Source organism: Carettochelys insculpta, chromosome 3 (genome assembly GCF_033958435.1).
Source record: "Carettochelys insculpta isolate YL-2023 chromosome 3, ASM3395843v1, whole genome shotgun sequence".
Lineage (NCBI taxonomy): Eukaryota > Metazoa > Chordata > Testudines > Carettochelyidae > Carettochelys > Carettochelys insculpta.
In genome coordinates this window covers 96,370,948-96,390,341 of record NC_134139.1, presented here as the reverse complement: position 1 = coordinate 96,390,341, position 19,394 = coordinate 96,370,948, and the positions used below count along the sequence as shown (strand labels likewise).

Genomic DNA, 19,394 nt, shown 5'->3' with positions numbered 1-19,394 from the left:
CTCCGTTTGTCCAGCTGTGCACTAGCAAAGCCGACACCACGCCACACGGCACACCCGCAGCGATCAAAGCAGCCCTGGTGCTCAGGCTCAGGGCAGGGCAAGCTCCCAGCGCTTGTTTTGCTGACCCAGTAAAAGCGGCGTTCCGCCGGCGTCCCTGCAGAAGGTGGGGATCCCCGGGGCGCGAGTCCGGCGGGAAGGAGGGAGGCTGCTGTAGGTTCCCTCCTGCGAGGAATAATTACATTCGCTGTTTGAAGTGACTCGCGGGAGGGAGCGACTGGAGGCCGGGGCACGCCAGAGGCTCCGGCGAGGCTGCTCTTTCAGCAGCCTGCCGCCTGTGGCTCATTTCCATGCCCAGAGCCTGACACGGGAGGACTGCACCTTTTGTTGCTGAACGCTCCATGCGCTGGGGGGAGCGAGCAGTCATGTGAAGCCGGGAGAGCTCATTTGCAAGGCGGGTGGGGGGGGGAGGCGGACCAGGGAGTGACCTTACAGGCCGCAAAGAAACCCCTCTGCGGTTCCTTTGCAAAGGTGCCTTCCCAGCCGGCCCTCGGGGGACTCGCGGTTGGCTGGGGGTTGTGTCTGTCTGGGAGAAGGGCGGTTCCCAATGAACCCTGTTACCTCCAAGCTGGCGAGAACCCCCCGCGTTGAAGCTGTGGCGCGGGTTTACCTTCTGCTACCCTGCTGCTGCCGCTTGGCCAGAAAAGTTTGGGAAAGAACGTCCGCCGGGCGAGCGCCCGGATCCCCCAGCTACGAGCGGACAGAGCCCTAGGGGGAAGCTGGAGCAGGGTCTGGCACCTGGCCTGGGGCAGACCTCGCCCCCTTCCCCTTCCCCTTCCCCTTGGAAGGGTTCTTTTGGGAAGCGCTGGTTTGCCTGGGGGCAGAGCGCCGCTGCGAAGGCATGGTGAAGCCGTTCGGAGGGCCGGGGGAAGTGTGTGTTGGTGCCGTGCGGCGTGCCGAAGAGTCAGCCCTTTGACAGAAAGTTGGGCTTGGGAACCGGTGTTGAGCTCTGCTGAGGCAGGGAACCCCGCTAATCATGGAGGAGGAACAAGCAGCCAGCTCCGAGCCCCAGCCAGACAGCGTGATGTCTGAGGCGTTCTCCCAGCTGTGGACAGATGTAATGGGAATACTGGTGAGTTGCTACTGGGGGGTTGCTGGGCGAAGGCAAGGAAAGGGAGCAAAGAAGATGGCAAGAGGTCTGAATCCCTGTTTATTATACCCAAAGCAGCTGTTCTGTTGCGCTGTTATTTTTTTTAGTACTGCAAGACTAGGAAGGGAATGTGTAGGAATGCCTGAAGAATGTGGTATCCATTTTTTTTTCTTTTAAAGTGATTGATTGTTTTCTTGTTGATTCATCTATTAGAGTTCAGTGAGATTTTTCAGGTTTGTGCACAAGTGGTAAACCCTTACAGATTCACTGCACTTTGTTCAGTACAGTATCAGCTGCCAATATCTCTTGGTAAAGTTGAGCAGTGCTCTATCACTTCTTATATGTGGTTTTGCCATCCTGTTTGATTTTTGCCTTAAGAAATTTTGTGGTTTAGCTTTTCCTTTTTCTATTCCTGTAAAAGTTTCATATTGAGAAAAAAATTGTTTCTTGGGTGATCATTATAACCACAATTTCAGAATGTAGCTAACGATGATATGTCTCTTTACCAGTTGGAAGTTTATGAATATATTATCTCTGAAAACATAATACTCGGCACTAAGAGTTGCTTTAGTAATTGATCTTGGCTTAACACACATTTTAAGGGTTCCATTTCTAGAAAAATGCCTTTTTCAGTTTGGTTCATGAATTTATTCTTTTTATATTGCATTATAGCATATTTGATAATTTAGGTAACTGGCACTAGGTTCAGCTGTTGAAACATTTAAATTCTGCTGCTGAGGTTTAGTTTTCACTAAGCCAAACTTGATTTAGCTCTGGGGAGCTAGATTTGCTTTAACAGATTGTCACACACTGCAAATTTCTATCAGTGAAAAGGTATAACAACACATTTGGTAGACTACGATAGGCTTAGAACAAAGTTGTGTTATAGAAATTGCTGCTCATATTGTGCCAAGGAGTAATCCTGGATACCATGTTTTGATTCTTGAAATATTAATTTTAATTAATTATTAAAATAAGACACTTGTTTATGAACTATGCACTGAGCATAATATTTTTCTACCATTCCTCTTACATTGGTGTCCTGTCTCCCATCCTCCTACCCCTACCCCAAGGTTCAGTTATTCAACAGCTACAGTAGGTCAAAATTCTACAGCTACACTGTACATGCTCTGAATTTAATTACTTCAACCACTGTTTTTATACCACTTCTAGAAAGAGATGAGCTAATAGAATATTCATTCTGTAATTTTCTTAATTGTTATCAGAGGGGTAGCCAAGTTTGTTTTGTATCTTCAAAAACAGCGAGAAGTCCTGTGGCATCTTAAATGGTTTGGAGCATAATCTTTTGTTGGCAAAGACCCGCTTCATCAGATGAAGAGGTTCTTTATTGTTGTTACTTGTACTGTGAGAATAGTAATTATTTTAGGTGGCAAGTGATAATGGCCTATAGACAATATCCACTTTGTAGGTACTGAATAGTAGTAATATGTATATATTCATAGCTGGCAAATTCCTGTAAATACAGGAATTGGGTAATTAAAAAAACCACATTATTTTAATGTCTATTTCCTTTCAACATTCAGTATAAATGGTTCTACTGTTAATCATTCACCATAAACATCTAAGAATATTATGACAAGTTCCTTATGAAAATTTCTATAGAACTTAGTAAGGATAAAAACAACTCTAGTTTAAAAGCTTTTTAGAATTTAAGCGAAAGTCTGTTATTTTCTATGGGGCAGGACTTTTCCTTGTGAACTACTTTAATTCTAAATGTGATGTTTAAAAATACCTGCTTATTTCCTTTCTCCAGAGAAATCCTCAAATGGCAAATCAATTTTGTAGCACCTGGTCCCATTCACTGTTTCTCTGTTAATGACTTTAGTGTGTGAATGAAAGCAGAGTCAATTTTGCCAGTTTGTGTTGGGAGTACACAGTTGGTACTTTATGAACAGCTTCTTTCTCTCTCTTTCTGGCAGGTTTCAGTGCTGCATTTACAGAGAGCGAGGGGTTATTGAATGCCTTACAGAAGGGTGTAGAAGCGGCCAAGCTGATTGTAGAGCATGATGACCTTTAATGGGGAAAAGTTATGATTTTGTCAGATCAAATAATTTGGGGGTGATGCCAAGCTGTGGACAGGTTTGTTCGGGCTGTACATCCTACTTTCCTCTCTAGTAAATTGAGCATCCTAACTTTTCCCAGGAAAACTAATCCAAAACAATGTCTTATTATAAGTCCACATGACAGGAAGGCGAGATTAGGTAACTAGTAAGAGTCTGGTGTTTACATTAGCCACAATAGTTACCCAGCATAACTCTTTTCCTGCCATAGCTCTGAATATTACAAACACAACTGCAAATATTATAAAATAAGCTCTGCACTGGGTCTCAAAAATATACTTCCCCATAAAAAGAAGGAGAAAAATGAAGTTCTTCAGTTTTCAGCAGAACTTAAGTTTTTATTTGAAAAATAAGTTTCTAGTTTGCTATTGTTACAAAGTAAACATTCTAAATCTGAACAGAGCACACAACTGAGTCTGCACACAGGCGGCTCCAGTGCTTCTGTTCTTGCCCATGCCTTTAGTAAGTGGAACAGAATAAATATATGAGGATTTTTTTTTGTCAGTTTCACTCTGCTGCTAAGGGAAACTGTGACCTCTGGCAGAGGCAGGCAGTAAGCCAGTGGTGGGTAACTTGTAGCCATGAGGGTACCATGTGCAGCCTGTGAGATACTTTGTTTACCATTGCTAATGTGCAGAGTTTCCAGACTCTGCTGGTTTCTATATGCATATTTTTCCTATTGATAATACTAAAGTCACACGCACACACAAAGGGCATGTGAAGTGAGATGCCTGCTGATTACACACAACATTGACTGTGAGAGCCATGCAGTCCCTTTGCATCAAGTGAAAGTGCTGCTCCAGTTCAAACATCACCCCTCCACACGCCCCCAAATTCTAGATGCACAACAAGCAAAACTATCCTATCCCAGAAGACTTTTCATGATGGAGGTCTTGCCACCCACTGATATGGAGACCACTTAAGTGGCCCACTTGCTGGCCTAGATTGATCATTGCTGCACAGTGGAGAGGGTTCCAAAACAAATTTGGTGTAGTAGTAGAAGAGCTAATTATCTCCCCTTGCAGTAGTCTGAAAACAACTAGGAGAAGAATGGAGCCCTGGAGACATATGATCATAGCAGTCCCAAGACTAGGGAGAAGTTAAAATGACAGTGACCCCACAGTCCTGCAGCAACCAGAAGCCTCAAGGCCAACAACCACAGAGGGCCCCAGAGCAAGGTAGGAGAGAGGCCTGTCTCAGCACCCCTGGAAGGGGTGGGGCCAAGAATGGAAGGGAAGGGACCTAGGGTTTCCAGCCTTTAGCGCTGCCCAAGCCGTGGCACCCCTCCTCTCCATACAGCCACGCTAGCAGTACTGTCACAGCACTTCAAAGTGGCCCAGAGCTCTGGCTGCTGCTGCTGCCAAAATAGTAATGGCAGCAGCCAAAGCTCTGGGCACCTTTTGAAACAGGCCCTGGAACAAATGCCCCATGTGCCTCCCACTGTCGGTAGACCTGCCTGGGAGGCATTAGGACAGTACGGGAACAAGAGAAGGTTCTCCTCCTTTTCAGCAGCCACAAACAATTGGGAAGGTTTTAACTCTATTGAGCATTTGGTTGATGTAGTGGTAGAACCAGGTATCCAAACAGGGCCTAGGGTGTAGATGGATGTTTATCTTTTTTGGTATCTGATTGGGGCTTGGCTTCTGACCTGGACATTGCCGGTAATAGAGTCCTCATTTTTTGAGCTGGTCTGGTGAGTAGGTGTAATCTCTTGGAAATTAGATAGTTGTTTAAGATTTCCAAGTTCATTGAGTGGATGAGAATTAGCGCAACTGGGGTTTCTTTAGAGAAGAGTATGGAACTGCAACAGATTTTGAGGAGGATAGAGAATATAATGTGGGGAAAGTGGGCAAGAGAGAGAGGTTTCAAGTACAGATTGAACCTCACTAGTTCAGCACTCTCTCCTCTGGCAACGTCTGTAATCTAACTGCCATGATGTTAGCTGGGTGACCGCTTACCAGGAGTGTGGCCAAGTTTTCCATGGTCCCAGAAAGTTTGTTTACAGTCATCTGTCCTGGCTGTCCCAGTGTTCTACGTTGTTGTTTATCTGTAATTTACCCGTAAATGTCATTTAAGAGCCCAGTAACCAGTGGAAGTGGTAGTAATGTGCTAGACAATATTGACTTCCCGTGGTCCACCAAATTCTCTTGTTCAGCATCAGTCAGGTCCTGAAGGTGCCAGATGAGAGAGGTTTAACCTGTGTTACTCTACATGAGTCCAGGTGGCATAATCAGGTACCGTCTTTAGACATGTGGCAGGATTAGTCAGTTTCATCCTAACTAGTAGGCTTAGTCATTGGTTACTTTGGTAATTTACAGCCCTATTGCATCACCCTCACAAGAAATTATGTCTTTCATTGCAAGCTGATCCCTGGATTTCAGTGAGACAACTTGTGGTAAGAGTCTACTCGGCAGCATAAGAGTGGCAGAACCTAGCTCTTCAGAGAGCATGCATTTCAAATAGTGCTCAGTGGCACTGCTTTCTGTGGGCTTTGGGGTCCCACAGTTATTGGCTGCTCTCCACTGTATGAGGAATTGGCTGAAGTGAAAGTGATAGTCCCTCACTCTTTTTCTAATTGCAGTTACTATGATGAGCAGTTTATTATATTAATGCAGTGCTCTAGGTAACATAATTATAGTTGAAAGCTTTGTATTTGATCTTTAGACATACTCGTGTGGGAAAAGCACTGGCTAATCACACTTCAGAATCTCAAATCAGCAGTTGATGGTGTGAAGTACATCTGGGATTTTCATCGAGAGGTTTCAGTGGGTTGTGTATCTGTATCATGGAAATGCTCCATTTCACTGAATGCTGCACCATTTTAGGGAACTGTTCCAAGGTGCAGAGTATTTAAATCAAACATGCTCTGTATAGAGAGCAATCCAAGTGCAAGACTTCCTTGGTACTGAAAATCCACCTGGTTGGTAAGAGCCTGAATATGTTTGGCAGTGAAGTCTTTGATTTAATATCAGCGTAAGTGATATTGCAGAAGTAAGTGTATGGATTTGATTGTTTTATAGCTTTACTTTTAGGGCAGGGTCTATTGGCATTAAGATAGGGGAAAAAAGCGAGTGCCCTAAAGTATCACAGTTCTTAGCGTTACAAGTGTAACCACAGAGGCACTGAGGCCATGTACAAGGCCAGTGAAGTTTCTGCTCTACAGCCTTGGCTGAGAGCCTTCCGGCTTTTGGCTCATGTGGTGGACCACAGGGCTTTAGCACCGAGGGTCACAGGTTCAATCCCTGCTGCTGGTGACCTGGGTCTGTCAGCTCTGCACTAGTAATAACACTTACACTGTGCAAGTTTCTCCCTTTAGGGTATGTCCACATAGCAGCCATATTTCAAAATAAGCTGTTTCAGAAGAGCTACTCTGGAATAGCTTATTTTGAAATAGTACAGCTACACACAAAATGCGTTTCGAAATAGCCCTCAGCTATTTCCACATGGCACATCTGCACACAATAGAGCCTATTTCCAAATAGAGGCATTGGTCTATTTCGAAATAAGCTCTAGTCCCTGTCTACGCAGCCCCTTTTTTGAAATTGGCTGCTTTAAAATAGGCGCTATTCCTCACGCAGGGGTTGGCAACCTGTGGCTCTGGAGCCTCATGCAGCTCTTGGAGGGGTCACTTGTGACTCAGAGAGCAGCCACCACTGACTCCATGTGTGGGTCCTGGAGGCTGCTGCCAACTCCACTTAACCAAAAAACTAAGGTCAGTTGTGTGTCATTGAATGCACTGAATTTAGTTCTGTTGTTTAAGTGGCAGCAGCCAGAGCCACTGAGCAGGCAGCCAAGGCAGGGAGCCCAGGAGGGAAATCCGTCTGGGCAGGCAGCCGCCCCGTGTGGGTGGAAGTCTAAGCCAGCGTAAAAGCTGTGAGGAGGTGCAGCCGAGCCTGCCTCTGCTGGAGCAGCGCAGCCATGCTGAGAAGGAGGTGGCGCCGGAAAGTGCAGGGGGAAGGAGCAGCAGAAGTGTGCACTGAGGTGAGTTAAGTTGGGGGCAGAGGTCGGGGCTCAGAGCAGTCAAGCCTGGAGGTGGGGGGTGGGTTTGCAGAATGGGGAGGGGGGTAAAGCCTGGAGGTAGGGGGAGGATTTGGGGGCTGAGGCGGGTAGAGCGTGGAGATTGGGTAGCAGCTTTCTAACTGGCACAAATCGTTGTGTGCATGCTGTTCTTAAGATGGGGTGATTAAAAAGTGTGGGTTGACATTATTTATTAAGGACTGTCTTGTACTCACATGCATTGCAGCTGTTGAAAGATTGATTTGATAATTGAATTTGAAAATGCCTCTTCTCCTGATTTAGGTTGCAGACCCCTGTCCCCGTGGAATGAGGTTTGCCTATTTCGAAATAAGCCAGTTGCTATTACAAAATAGCAACTGCGTGTGCTATTTCAAAATAGCAGTTGTGTTGTATGGACTCTAGGGTAGTTATTTTGAAATAACAGCCATTATTATAACTGTGCTGTCTACACTTATCCATAGAGTACTGCTGCTGTGTTGGGTATGTGAGGTAAAATCCTGGCCCCACTGATTTCAGTTCTGAAACTTCCATCAATTTCAGTGGAGCAGGAATTTAGTTAAAAGAGAAAAGCAATGGCTCACTGAGGACCCCCCTAATTGAAGGGACAAGATCTTGACAAAGGATACAAACGTACTTGGAGGTGCTACAATGAAACTGGATGATCTCTTCAGTTTAGTTGCTGGTTTTAAGGCTGGTGAATTAATAAAGGTGAATGCTGAGCAAAGATATTCAATTTCTATCCAGCGCATCTTCAAGTTAGTGAGCAATTGCCAGTTACAGAGAGAACAGCTTATCTGTATTTAAGGGAATAGTCATCTTATATTTGCATCTGGAAAGCTGCCATTTGCATGATGATCTAATCTTTTAGTACAAGGCTCCATGCAGCTTTCAACAATTGGTTTTAATTTCTTATCAAAGCACTTATTAATATCTTTAAACATTTAAGTGAAGCAAATCAGATAATTCTTGACTACTGGGTGCAAACCCAGCTAGTGTAAATTACCATAGGTCCATCAATGGCAATTTTTCCAGCTAAAGATCTGGATTCTATTCCTAACTGTGTCATGGGCTTGCCCTGCCTTTAAACAAGGCACGTAAATTTAGGTCACCAATTCCAAAGTCTATTATTTGGAGTACCTTAATTTTGAGTCCCTCGAGACAGCAAGACAGCTGACTTAAACTTGAATTGCTGGTGAAAATAAGGCCCAGTATACCTCAAGTTTGACCCTCAGGAATGGATGAACCCAAAGGTAGAGAACATTTTTGAAAATTAGCTGCTCTAACCTCTAAGGCTGGTTTTCCCCATTTATAAAATGGGAATACTAATGCTTAATTCTTTATAAATTGCTATGTGATCCTTCCATGTGAAGTTCATTACAGCTGCTACTTCTGAGTGGGTTTTTTAAAAGCAAAACCCAGGTGCCAACGCTAAGGGTGAACAAAATAGACTTGATGTCTTTTGAGGTGGGACATAACATAGTTATACTATGGTGCAGAACATGACTGGATTGGAATATAATTTTTCAAAGAAATACATTAAGTGGATGGTGACAGATTACTTATTAGCTTTTATTTTTACTACCTATCCAATCTCCTTCATCTTGTCTCATAAAAGTTTGCTTCCTACTAGTACTAATCCTTTGCATGTCAGGTTGCATAACACTGATACCTCCACCAAAATAAAATCAGTTTATCTGTGAGATGTCTAACGCTTGATGAGGGTGGTCATGCCTGGCTCCTACCACAGAATTGGCTTTTTTGTGAATCGCAGAGAAAAAAGAAGGGAGATTACATGCCTGTACTTGGAGTTGCACACTTGAATTAGCTCTTTTCAAAGAGATTAGCCACTTAGTTAAGGTGAGCCATGGATATGTTCTAAATTCACCTTTTCTAGTTCTTTTTGCTTAGCTGTGAAAATGCACCATTATGAGAATTTGCTCACCATTCCATCTTCCTTAATTTTTTTGCTACATTTGACACCACCCAATTAAGTTGTCTCTGTTCTGACTGCGATAGAAAAAGCAGGCTTTACCCCATTTTGGACACTGCTTTTTCATTTACATCTACGAAAAATGATTTAGTCATTGATGAAGGCTGTTTAACATAGCTTTTCATGTTTAGGAAAGTAAATGGTTTTTAAAGGAACTTTATTCTGTTGCCTAAAAGGTATGTAGGTGCAGAGATGAGATGGCCTCTTGGATAAATACACAGCCTTGAAAAATTCTGCTTGCTCTCAGATCAAGGAACTTTATGTGATGTCTAAATTCTGATTAATCATATTTATTACAGGAGCGCCTAAGGGTCAGCCAAATGCTAAACACTGTACAAATACAGCACTGTACAAATACAAGTACTGTAATAGACAGTCCCTGCCCTAAAGAGCTTACTGATTGACAAAGGATGGGGGCAAAAGGATTTAACGCGCAAGCACAGTGATGTGGCCTGAGTTCAATTTATTCATTTGTTTGGAGGGATGTTTAGAGGCTCTGCTAAATGGGAACTGGAGAGCAGAGTGAGGGGGGTGGAGCAGGGGAAGAGTGAGGTGGGAGGAAGGTACAAGGGGCAGATATGGAGTAAGGCTGAAGTGAAAAGACTGAGAATGAGGATTGGTGCAAGCAGACAATCGGAGCACAGAAGAGAAAGTCCAGTCGAACTCTAGAGAATAGGCCAGTGGCTGGTGGCCACCATCTAAGCTGCTGCTGCTGTGTCAGCTTTAGTCTTTCTCTGGCTTTTCCCTGCAAATTCTTTCCCAAAGGCCACATTCCTGTGAGGGAGGGGAACCAAAGTGTTAGTCCTTGTCCCCCCAGAGCAGCAATGGGCAACCACAATTAACGAGTGGGCTGTATGAGTGGCCCTCCTTCAGCTCAGTAGGCCACAAGATTGTTGTAACTAAGACAGCCTCCATTGAGAGGGTAGTTTTGGTAACTGCACTTACATACCTACAATTTGCAGTCATGCCAATTAAACCATAGCAGCGCTTTGATTGGCTGCAAACGGAGCATGTGGCTGTCAGTCAATGTTGTGTGCAATCATCATGCACCTCACTTCACATGCCCTCGCTTTACGTGTGCGTCACTTAAGTAATACTGGTAGGAAAAAGCCGATATGGACAGAAAGCCTACATGGACTGGCAACTCTCTGTATGGGCAATGGCAAACAAGATGTCTCATGGTCCATGCACAGAACCTTGATGGACCACTTGCGGTCCATGGGTTGGCTTATTGAAGTGTAGCTTCCTGTACATTTTGATGGCTAGTCTCACATTTCTCATGATAGAACATTCACACAAAAGAATTGCTCTGTTTGTTTTCACAGGTCTCGAAGGGCAATACTTGAGTAACAAAAGCATGATCTCCACTGGGGAAATATCCCTGGCTATGCCTACACTAGAGAGTTTTGTGGACAAGGGTGTTTCGGCAACAAAACCTGGGGACTGTCCAGATTCCCAAGGCGTTCCATTGATAGTAAATAGACAGAATGCAGCACTTTTGTCAACAGTCCTATCCCTCTCTCCACAAGACATAATGCCTCTGTCAACAGAGATCTGTTGATAGAAAGCCAATCTGGACATTCTGGGGGGGTCTTATGTTGATAGACTGGGCTTCCAGGACACCAGGTAGCCCTGTCTGCTGTGGTTCTGGTTAGCCATTTTGCTGATAGAGCAGCCAGGCAGTCTGGCCACTCTCTGAACAGAACAGATCGGTCTTGCAATCTGCTTGACAGTTTGGCTGCGATCTGTTGACGGAAGTTTTGTCAGAAGGTATCTTCCGACAAAAACTTTTGTCGACAAATCCCTGTAATCTAGACATAGCCTATGAGTGTGTGTTGTCTTTTGGAGCTAAAAAAAAACCCAAGTTGTGGCAGTCTCAGTTCCCTTGTTGAGCCATTTTAGAGTAGAGTTATTTTAATAAATGAGTTTTTAATAAAAAGGTATACTATTGAAAGCCAACCACACAAAGTAGAAAGACCACATATGCTGTGATTAAGTTTGTGTTGTTGTCTATGATTGTGCACTATATTTAGTTTCATATTCTGTTTTGAGTAGAATATTTTTCTTGGTTTTGTTTCTAGCAATAGTTAAAACCCTTTCTCAGCTATCAAAACAAAAAGCAGTCCAGTAGCACTTTAATAAAATAATTATTTTGTTCGTGCTACTGGACTGCTTTTTTGGTTCGATAGGATATAGACTAGCATGGCTATCTCTCTGTTACCTTTCTCAGCTGATAATATTTCAAACCACACATTAAGTTTTTATTTTACTTCAAATTGGTATAAAAATAACATGTGTTTTACCTTTTTAACACCCACTGGATAAGGTGTTTGAGCTATTTGAGAGGTAAAACCCATGTCTAAATATTGTTTAACTTACTGAAAAACACATTTTTAGAGGGAGGTAATAGGAATATTGGCTCTGTATCTTGTATGCTCGGGCTAAGTCAAAAGCTTAAAGATATTCAGCAGTCATTTATTATACATATTTTGTTTTTAGTAAATCATACCTAAAATTAAGACATGAGTCAAGAATCAAAACTCTTGATCCTAACAGCTATGGCATTTATAAAGGGTTTGGAATCTGGATAAGATTTCTGTCTCAGGCCTGTTTCTGTTACAGAGACATTAGATTATGCTGTTTACTACATACTTTCAATGTCGTTGGAGCTCCCTGTTGGTACGAGGCTCTGCTTGTGAGCATCAACTTAGAGGAGCAGTATGACCTAAGATAGTTATAAAGTCACATATTTGGGGGAGGGGTCAGTGAGAAAAGAAGATTTAAAAAGAAAACATGATTGACAATGTAATACATAATTAGGGTAATATATTTAAGGGTTCTGCTTCAGTACCATGGAAGGTTTCTCTCAGTGGCTTATCAGAATCCCAAGAGGACAGTCCTGTATTTATTGTTCAAATATTACATAGTATGAAAGAACGTTCCACTAATTAGGTCTCTTAACTGCCAGAACATTCCTAACCCTCTTTTGCAGCTGAAGATGCTTTGGGCAGTGGAATGGATGCCATAGAAACAGAGAGTAGGGGAAACAATAGATATGGGGCCAATTTCTGCTGGCACAAATGGGTGAATTTTTATTAATCAGTGGAACTGAGCTCATTTACATGAGTACAGCATTTGGCCCATAGGCTTTAAACAAAAAGAAATATCTTTTGTCATCGTTTCCTAAGTTTATGTGCTTTGCTAATTGTATAATACTACCAATTTTTGTTGTGTGATGATCAGAAACACACAGAACTTAAGCTTTGTGGCCCTTAGCTTTCCAGTGACCTGAAGGGGAACGTGTTTTCCAAACAGTGAGAAAATTCTACTCTGTAAAGTCTGTAAAACTGGTTTAATTCTTCTGTTATCGTGGAGAGGAAAATGTGGCTTGATTTACATCACTCTGTCAGAGTAAAGAGAGTGTTGAAGAGGTGTGTAAATACTGCTGGAGCAGGAGAAGGCCACATCTACACTAGCAAGTTATTTTGGGAAATCTGGCCCTTTTTCGAAAGAACACATGGACTGTCCACACACACAATGCGCTCTTTCGATTCTAAAGCGAAAGAATGCGGTTCTTCCTTCTGGAAGCTGTCTTATGCTCCCAGATCAGGAAGAGCACCTCCTTTCAAAAGCGTTTTTCAAAAAAAACAAGCATGTGTAGACACTGCAGGTCAAAAGAGCAGGTCTCATGGCACTGGATTTTTCGATCCCTGGCCCATTCTTTTGAAAGATGGGGGCTGTGTGGACACTCTCTTATAGAAAAAACAGATTGGTCTTTCGATCTGCTTTTTTGTGTGTGGGCTCAATCTTTCAAAAAAGTTTTTTCGGAAGAGATCTTTCAAAAGATCTCTGTAGTATAGATGTAGCCTAAAGAAGTGTTAGTGTAAATATGAAGCAGGATTAGTTATATTTCAGTACATTTTGTTTTTTTGTCTTCTCTTGAAATAGTTAAGATTTGCATTTCATGAACCAGAATGAGTTGTTCATTTCCCTTTGAGTTCTCAAAAATGCTGCTGCCCCAAGATTTTGTGCTTACTGTTTTCTTCCTGTTGGCTCCTTCTCAGCAGTGAATAAAAGTTTCTGAAAGTATGACTGAATAAATAGACCTTCAGCTGTGCTCTGTGGGCTACTAATTCTCACCTCTGGATAATTGTGTTTGAAATTTCACAGACAGGAGACCTCAGCTGAGAATGCTGTACCTGTACCTCCAGGAATATAAAGTTCAATCCCAGGAATTGAAAGCAGAAGTGGGAGGTGGATTTTAGCTTGGTACTTTTGTAACTATGCTGTGTTGCTTTCAGTATCAGTCATACCAATAGTTATGACCTTATGTGTACACATCAAGAGTTCTATGATTTTATCTACCTTAAGAATTGTTTTGGGGGGAATATATATTGTGGAAATCAGACATTTATAATACTTTTAGGGATACTAAATTGCAAATCTTGCACATAAGGTAGAAAGCAAGGGCAGCATCGCTGGGCTGGCAGTAACAAATGTGCTTGGGTGAGAGAAATATCATGGCTTGACTTCTGAATATTTTACAGTATTCAGGATGAATTACGCATTTGATTCCTCTTTTTTTGGTCACAGATATTTTTAGTGAAACTCAGGGACAGGTCACAGGAACTAAATAAATAAAAAATCTCGGAAGCTTGTGACCAGTCCCTGACGCTCAGAAAAAATATGTGACAAAATAGGGAAGTGGGTTCTGTACCCACCCTTGCCATCCCCCATCGCTACAGGGTAGTGGGGACTCCAGAGTCCTCTGTCCCATGGAGGGTGGGCTGCTGCAGGGTCCCCTTATTCCCTGGAATGTCTGGGAGCTCATGGGCAGCAGTCTCCTGCTATGGCTGGGGCAGCTTTAGGGGCCGCCTGCCTTAGCTAGTTAGTTTTGAGGGGGGCCTGTCCCATTTCCTGGTGTTGGGCAGCTGCAGGGTCCCCCCCCAGAAGGTTTGGGGTTCAGAGCTGTGGGATGGGGATGCCAGCTGGAGGGCTCCAGCGCCGGACAGAAAATGTCCTGGAAGTCGTGGATTCTGTGACTTCCATGGCAAAATTGTTGCTTTAATTAGGTATTAATGCTAATAATTTAAAATATAGATTCGTTAGGTGAAAAGGTAGAAGACAATACAGAAGGAGGGGTGCCAGGGCTGGACCTTCCCACTTTCATTTACTGATGCATGTCAGGCAATGTTTGATCAGAAGACTGGCACAGAAATGACTTTCCTGAGGTTCAGAACCAAGGAATAGTAGCAGCTGGGCACTACAGCACCTGTACTGAACTGAGGGTTTTTTAAAGGAGTCCTGCCAAGCAGTCAAGTTCCAGTGGTCAGCTAGCACCTTGGGGAATGCTGAAACGCCGGTAAATGGTGAGCAGTGGAGCAAGGATTTCAGTGTCTGACTCTCAGGCCGCGTCTAGACTACAGCGCTCTTTTGCTAGTGTCCACGCAGCCCCTGCTCTTTCCAAAGATCAGGCCTGGCTTGAAAAATCCGGTGCCATGAGGACTGCTGTTTCGAACAAAGGGCTTGCAGAGTATCTACACATGCTTTTTAAGCACTCTTCCTGATCCGGGAGCATAAGACAACTTCTGGAAGAAGAGCTGTGTTCTTTTGATTTCCGATTGAAAGAGGGCATTTTGTGTGTGGACACTCCACGTGTTCTTTCGAAAAGGGGCCTGATTTTCCAAAACAACTTGCTGTTGTAGACCTGGCCTCAGAGCGCATCTGTGCTGGTGTGTGGGTGGTGTTGCTGTGCTAGCTTTAATCTAGTTAACACAGGTAACAATAGCAGAGTAATCATGGCAGCACAGGCTAACTCCCAGTACAGGTTGAACCTCTCTAGTCCAGCACTCTTGTCTGGCAAAATCTGTGGTCTGGCATGATTTTTGTTAGCCAGACAGCCACTTATCATGAGGGTGGCCAAGCTTCCTGTGGTCCCATGATGTCTGTTTACAGTGACCAGTCCTGGCTCTCAGTGTTCTGTTCTATTGTTTAGCTCTGATTTACCTTTAAGTGTCTTCTAAGAGTCTAGTAAACAGTGGAAGTGTTGGTAATATGCTAGAAAATATGGACCTCCCATCATCTGGCAAATTCTCTCATCCAGCACTGGTCAGGTCGTGAGAGTGCTGGACTAGAGAGGTTCAGCCTGTAGAAACTTTCAGGGTGTGTGCTCGGGTGATCGGCCTGCACTGAAGTACTTGCCTCCATGTCTTCACTGCTATTGTTTCCTGGCTAGTTAGATTAAAATTAGTATGAGTGCACCTACCTGTACAATGGTCACTGCAATGTAGACATGCCATGAGAACCACAGGGTCAGATTGCAAATTAGCACTCCAGCTGATTTCTGTATATGCTTATATAATTATTAGAATAAAAAAAAATGCACCCAGTCATAATATTTGCTCTTGTTTGCATGAGGATAGAAGCTGCTTGTGTTTTGAGTTCATCCCCCAAGAGTGAAAATCTACAGTTGACAGTTTTACCCTCATCTACTGGTTAAGGAGAGACTTTGTCCCGAAATAGGGTTGCATTGCATCATCCCATGGGCCACGTTTCTTCTTAGGGCTGAACATCAGGCCTGGCTTTCTTGGCCAGTTCTTGCTACAGCCATTAAAAGTGGCTAATCTTGCTTTCATTGAAGCCTATTGGAGTTTCGCCACTGACATTAATGAGAGCTGGATTTGGCCATGAGTATGCTACAGTAAACTCTTTTGTATCCTGCAATCCCGGAGCGGGAGGTTGTCAGGTATGCAAATATTCCACTTAATCAAGCATAGCTGCAGGGAGGCACAGGCAGGGGTCCGTGACCCCCTCCCGAATAAGAGTGTTCAGCTCCTCCCACCCGCTAGCACTGGCTCCTGCTCAACCTCTGCCCCAGTTACCTTTTGGCGGGAACAGCAGGAGATGCTTGCAGGATTGCAGCATGGGGCTCGCAGATCATGGCTTACCACGTGGTCCGGGGCTCACGTCTGGCTGCGCATGGATCACCACCGGGGGTGCAGGGCTGGCAGATTGCTATGTGGGGCTCACAGATCCCCATGGGCTGTGAGGAGTTCCTGACTGACATCCTTTATCCAACCCCATTCCTGGTCACCAGGGACCTGTGAACACCCCGGGTGGTGCTGGGAGGAGCAGCCACGGTGCAGAAGGACTTGCCTGGCAGCTCCAAGCAGCGAGCTACCTGCTGCCTCTGTAACAACCATGTCCCTGCCAATAAACCCACTCAGCCTGGGGGGCTCGGGCTGCAGACTATATGGCGGGGGGAAAGCTGTGGGAAAACTGCATGACGGCTTAGGGTTTGCCAGTGTTATGCCAGTTATCTGAGAGTTCTGGTTGATCAAATACTGGATAAGCAGGAATTTATTGTATTAAATCCCCTGACAAATGTTGCTTTTTTTTGTTGGCAGCGGTTATAACTTAGGCCCTTGTTTTTGCAATAAATTCTGTGCACACAGGCCTCATTGCTCGATTTGAACCTCAGTTTAATTTCAGCAATAGTGGCTTCCTCTTTTCCTCCTCCCACCCCACCATAACTCATTCAGTGCTGTCTCTGCATATTAAGGGTAGACTCCATGTGAGCTTAGCAAACTCAGAATCCCTGTAGCTGTCACATTCTTTGGACGGTTTTTGCATGCTTCTGCATATTGTACTTCCCTAAAGTGTCTCGGAACTCATACTCTCTCTGTGGAAGAAAACTGCAACTCTGAGGAATTTTTCTCAGTTGCCCAAGTTTCCCAGTCACAATTGTTTTTGTGTGGGGAAGTACTGATATTTCTGTGTATCATTAAAATAAAATTGGTGGGTGGTAAATAGTGGATTGCCCTGCATTTTTCCTGATCCTTTTTAGTGTACTGTCCCATATATATTCACTGCCTTCAGGTATTAGTTGGAAGACACTCATTCCACCTTCCTCCAGCCCCCTGCAGGAAATGTACAGATAGATCTCTTGCAAAAAAGATGATCTTGGTTTTTTTTATAAATTCCAGTGTTCTTCCTCCGATCATATATTATCGTCTTATCTGAATTCAGTGACGATGAATCTTTTTACAGCATGCCCCTTGCCATGGTACTTAAAATATTGACGTGTCAAATTGCGATTTGTAAGTGGTTTGGGGGAATCAAAATATGGCACCTCAAGGAAATATGTTACTGCTTGCTCATCCAAGATCCAACAGTGTGCTGTTTTGTTTTTTTTTTTCCCCTACGTGGGTGATATGGATGGAGGGCATACACATGCACACAAAAGTATGCCAGTAATCCAGAAATTGTTCTGTGCAGCTGTGTCTACACTAGTTCTGTTTTGAAAGAACGTCTTTCGAAAGAGAACATCGAAAGATGGTCTTTCGAAACAGAGCGTCCGCACACACCAGCGGGGACTGAAGGTTCAGTCCGTTCTTTCGAAAGGCCCCCAGCACAATTTCGAAAGAGAGCGTCCACACGTACCAGGACGCTCTTTCAAAAGAGCAGGGCAGGAAGCGCCATGGGCAGGGTTGCATGGCAGGTGAGCCCTTCCGGGGCCAGTGCCCAACATCCCTTTGAAGAGCCACCCCCCCGCCCCCCGTACCTCAGCCTGCACACTCCGAGGGCCAGCAGCCCTGTCCCCAGGCAGTGCGAGAGTGAGAGAGACGGCAGAGGTGATATCCTGGGCCCCCATGGACCCTGAGCAGAAACCCCCCCATCGCTGCCATAGCCAGCACCCTGCCTGCCATGCTGCAGTGGCTCTGGGTGGCCACCACAATAGCCACCGTCCTACACTCCATCCTCAGGGCGCAATGTCCCCAGCTGGTCCCTCGGATCATCTGCCGCCTGTGGTGCTTCCCCACGAGCAGTGACTGGTGGGACCGGCTTGTGCTGGAGGACTGGGGCGATGACCAAGGGGACATTCCTGGAGCTGTGCCACTGGCTGGCCCCAGTCTTCCATCACCAGGACACACACCTGAGGCCGGTGCTCCCCCTCCACAAAAGGGTGGCCGTTGCCCTATGGAAGCTGGCCACCCCGGACAGTTACCGATCCGTTGGCCACCAGTTTGGGGTGGGCAAAGCCACTGTCGGGGCCGTCCTCATTGAGCTCACACCTAGACTGCATGTGGGGGGCAACCTGGTGAGGGGCACCATCAGGAGAAGGGTGGGCACCCCAGGGACGGGGCGGGGATGGGGATGGGCACAGGCGGACACCTCAGGGACTGGGGCGGGGATGGGGACGGGCACAGGCGGCCTCTATCTGGCCTGCCCTGGCCAGCAGGGTGTAGGCCAGGCAGATGAGGCTGGTCGGGGGGAGGTGGGGAAGGAGCAGGGCCTTGAGGTCGATCTCCTCGGGGTGGGGGGTGGTTGTGGGGGAAGAAGGGAATGTGGGATTGGGGTGGAGAGGGGAAACCACTGTGTGTGGCGGGGGGGGACATGCACGGGCGATGGGAGTAAGGGATGGTATAGGGGAGCGTGGGTGTGGGAGTGACCCACGATGGAGTGGCAGCAGAGGCCAGGTGGCCAACCACAGCCTGGGTGAGGACATCCAGGTTGGACACCACCTGGTCCCATGCCTGATGCTCCATGGCAAGCCACTCCCGCATGATGCCCGTCAGCTCCCTGAGGGCAGCCATGTGGGCCGTGTCCCCTGCCTCCTCCCCGGGCTGGTGGCACCGGTGGAGGGACTGGTGGTGGCCCCGCACTGGCCCTGTTCGAGGCCTGGGCCACTCGCCCTCAGTCATTGTTCCCCCTGGGCCCATCGCGGGGCTGGTCCGGCTGCTGGAGCTGTGGAGACAAAAGGGGAGAGGAATGGGCCATTAGTCCCAGTGAGGGACACCCTGAACCTCCCCGTCCCGCCCACCCCATCCCAGTGGTCTTGCAGGGACCGCATCTGGGGTTCCTTGTCTGGGTTGTGGGAGTGCTGGCTGTCCTCTGCCTCCCTTGGTCCCTCCACAGCCTGGTGGCCCATGGTCCTGGGTGCCACATGTCAGCCGTGTGAGGCCAGGGCGGTGGGGCCATCTGGCCTGCCCGTGCCCTGGGGCTAATGTCCCTGTGGGTGGGCTGCGGCCATCCTGGGCAGGACTGTGCGCCCTCTCCCCCATCCCCGTGGCCACTGCCGTGCACGGCACATACCTGTGGGTCCCTCCAGGAACTTGGGCGAGGCGCGGTTGGAGGGCACCGGGCTGGATGGGCCCAA

The 19,394-nt window shown here is 45.8% G+C and overlaps 1 protein-coding gene across 3 annotated transcripts in view; it reads left to right on the top strand.

Moving 5' to 3' along the window:
* Positions 1-612: 612 nt before the first annotated feature.
* SASH1 (SAM and SH3 domain containing 1) overlaps positions 613-19,394 on the top strand; it is a 200,033-nt gene continuing 181,251 nt past the window's right edge. For all 3 annotated transcript variants that reach the window (XM_074990416.1, XM_074990417.1, XM_074990415.1), the window contains exon 1: positions 613-1,129. In XM_074990416.1, the coding sequence (XP_074846517.1) occupies positions 1,034-1,129 (96 nt within the window). In that variant the 5' untranslated portion in view covers positions 613-1,033. The remainder of the gene's footprint in view (positions 1,130-19,394) is intronic.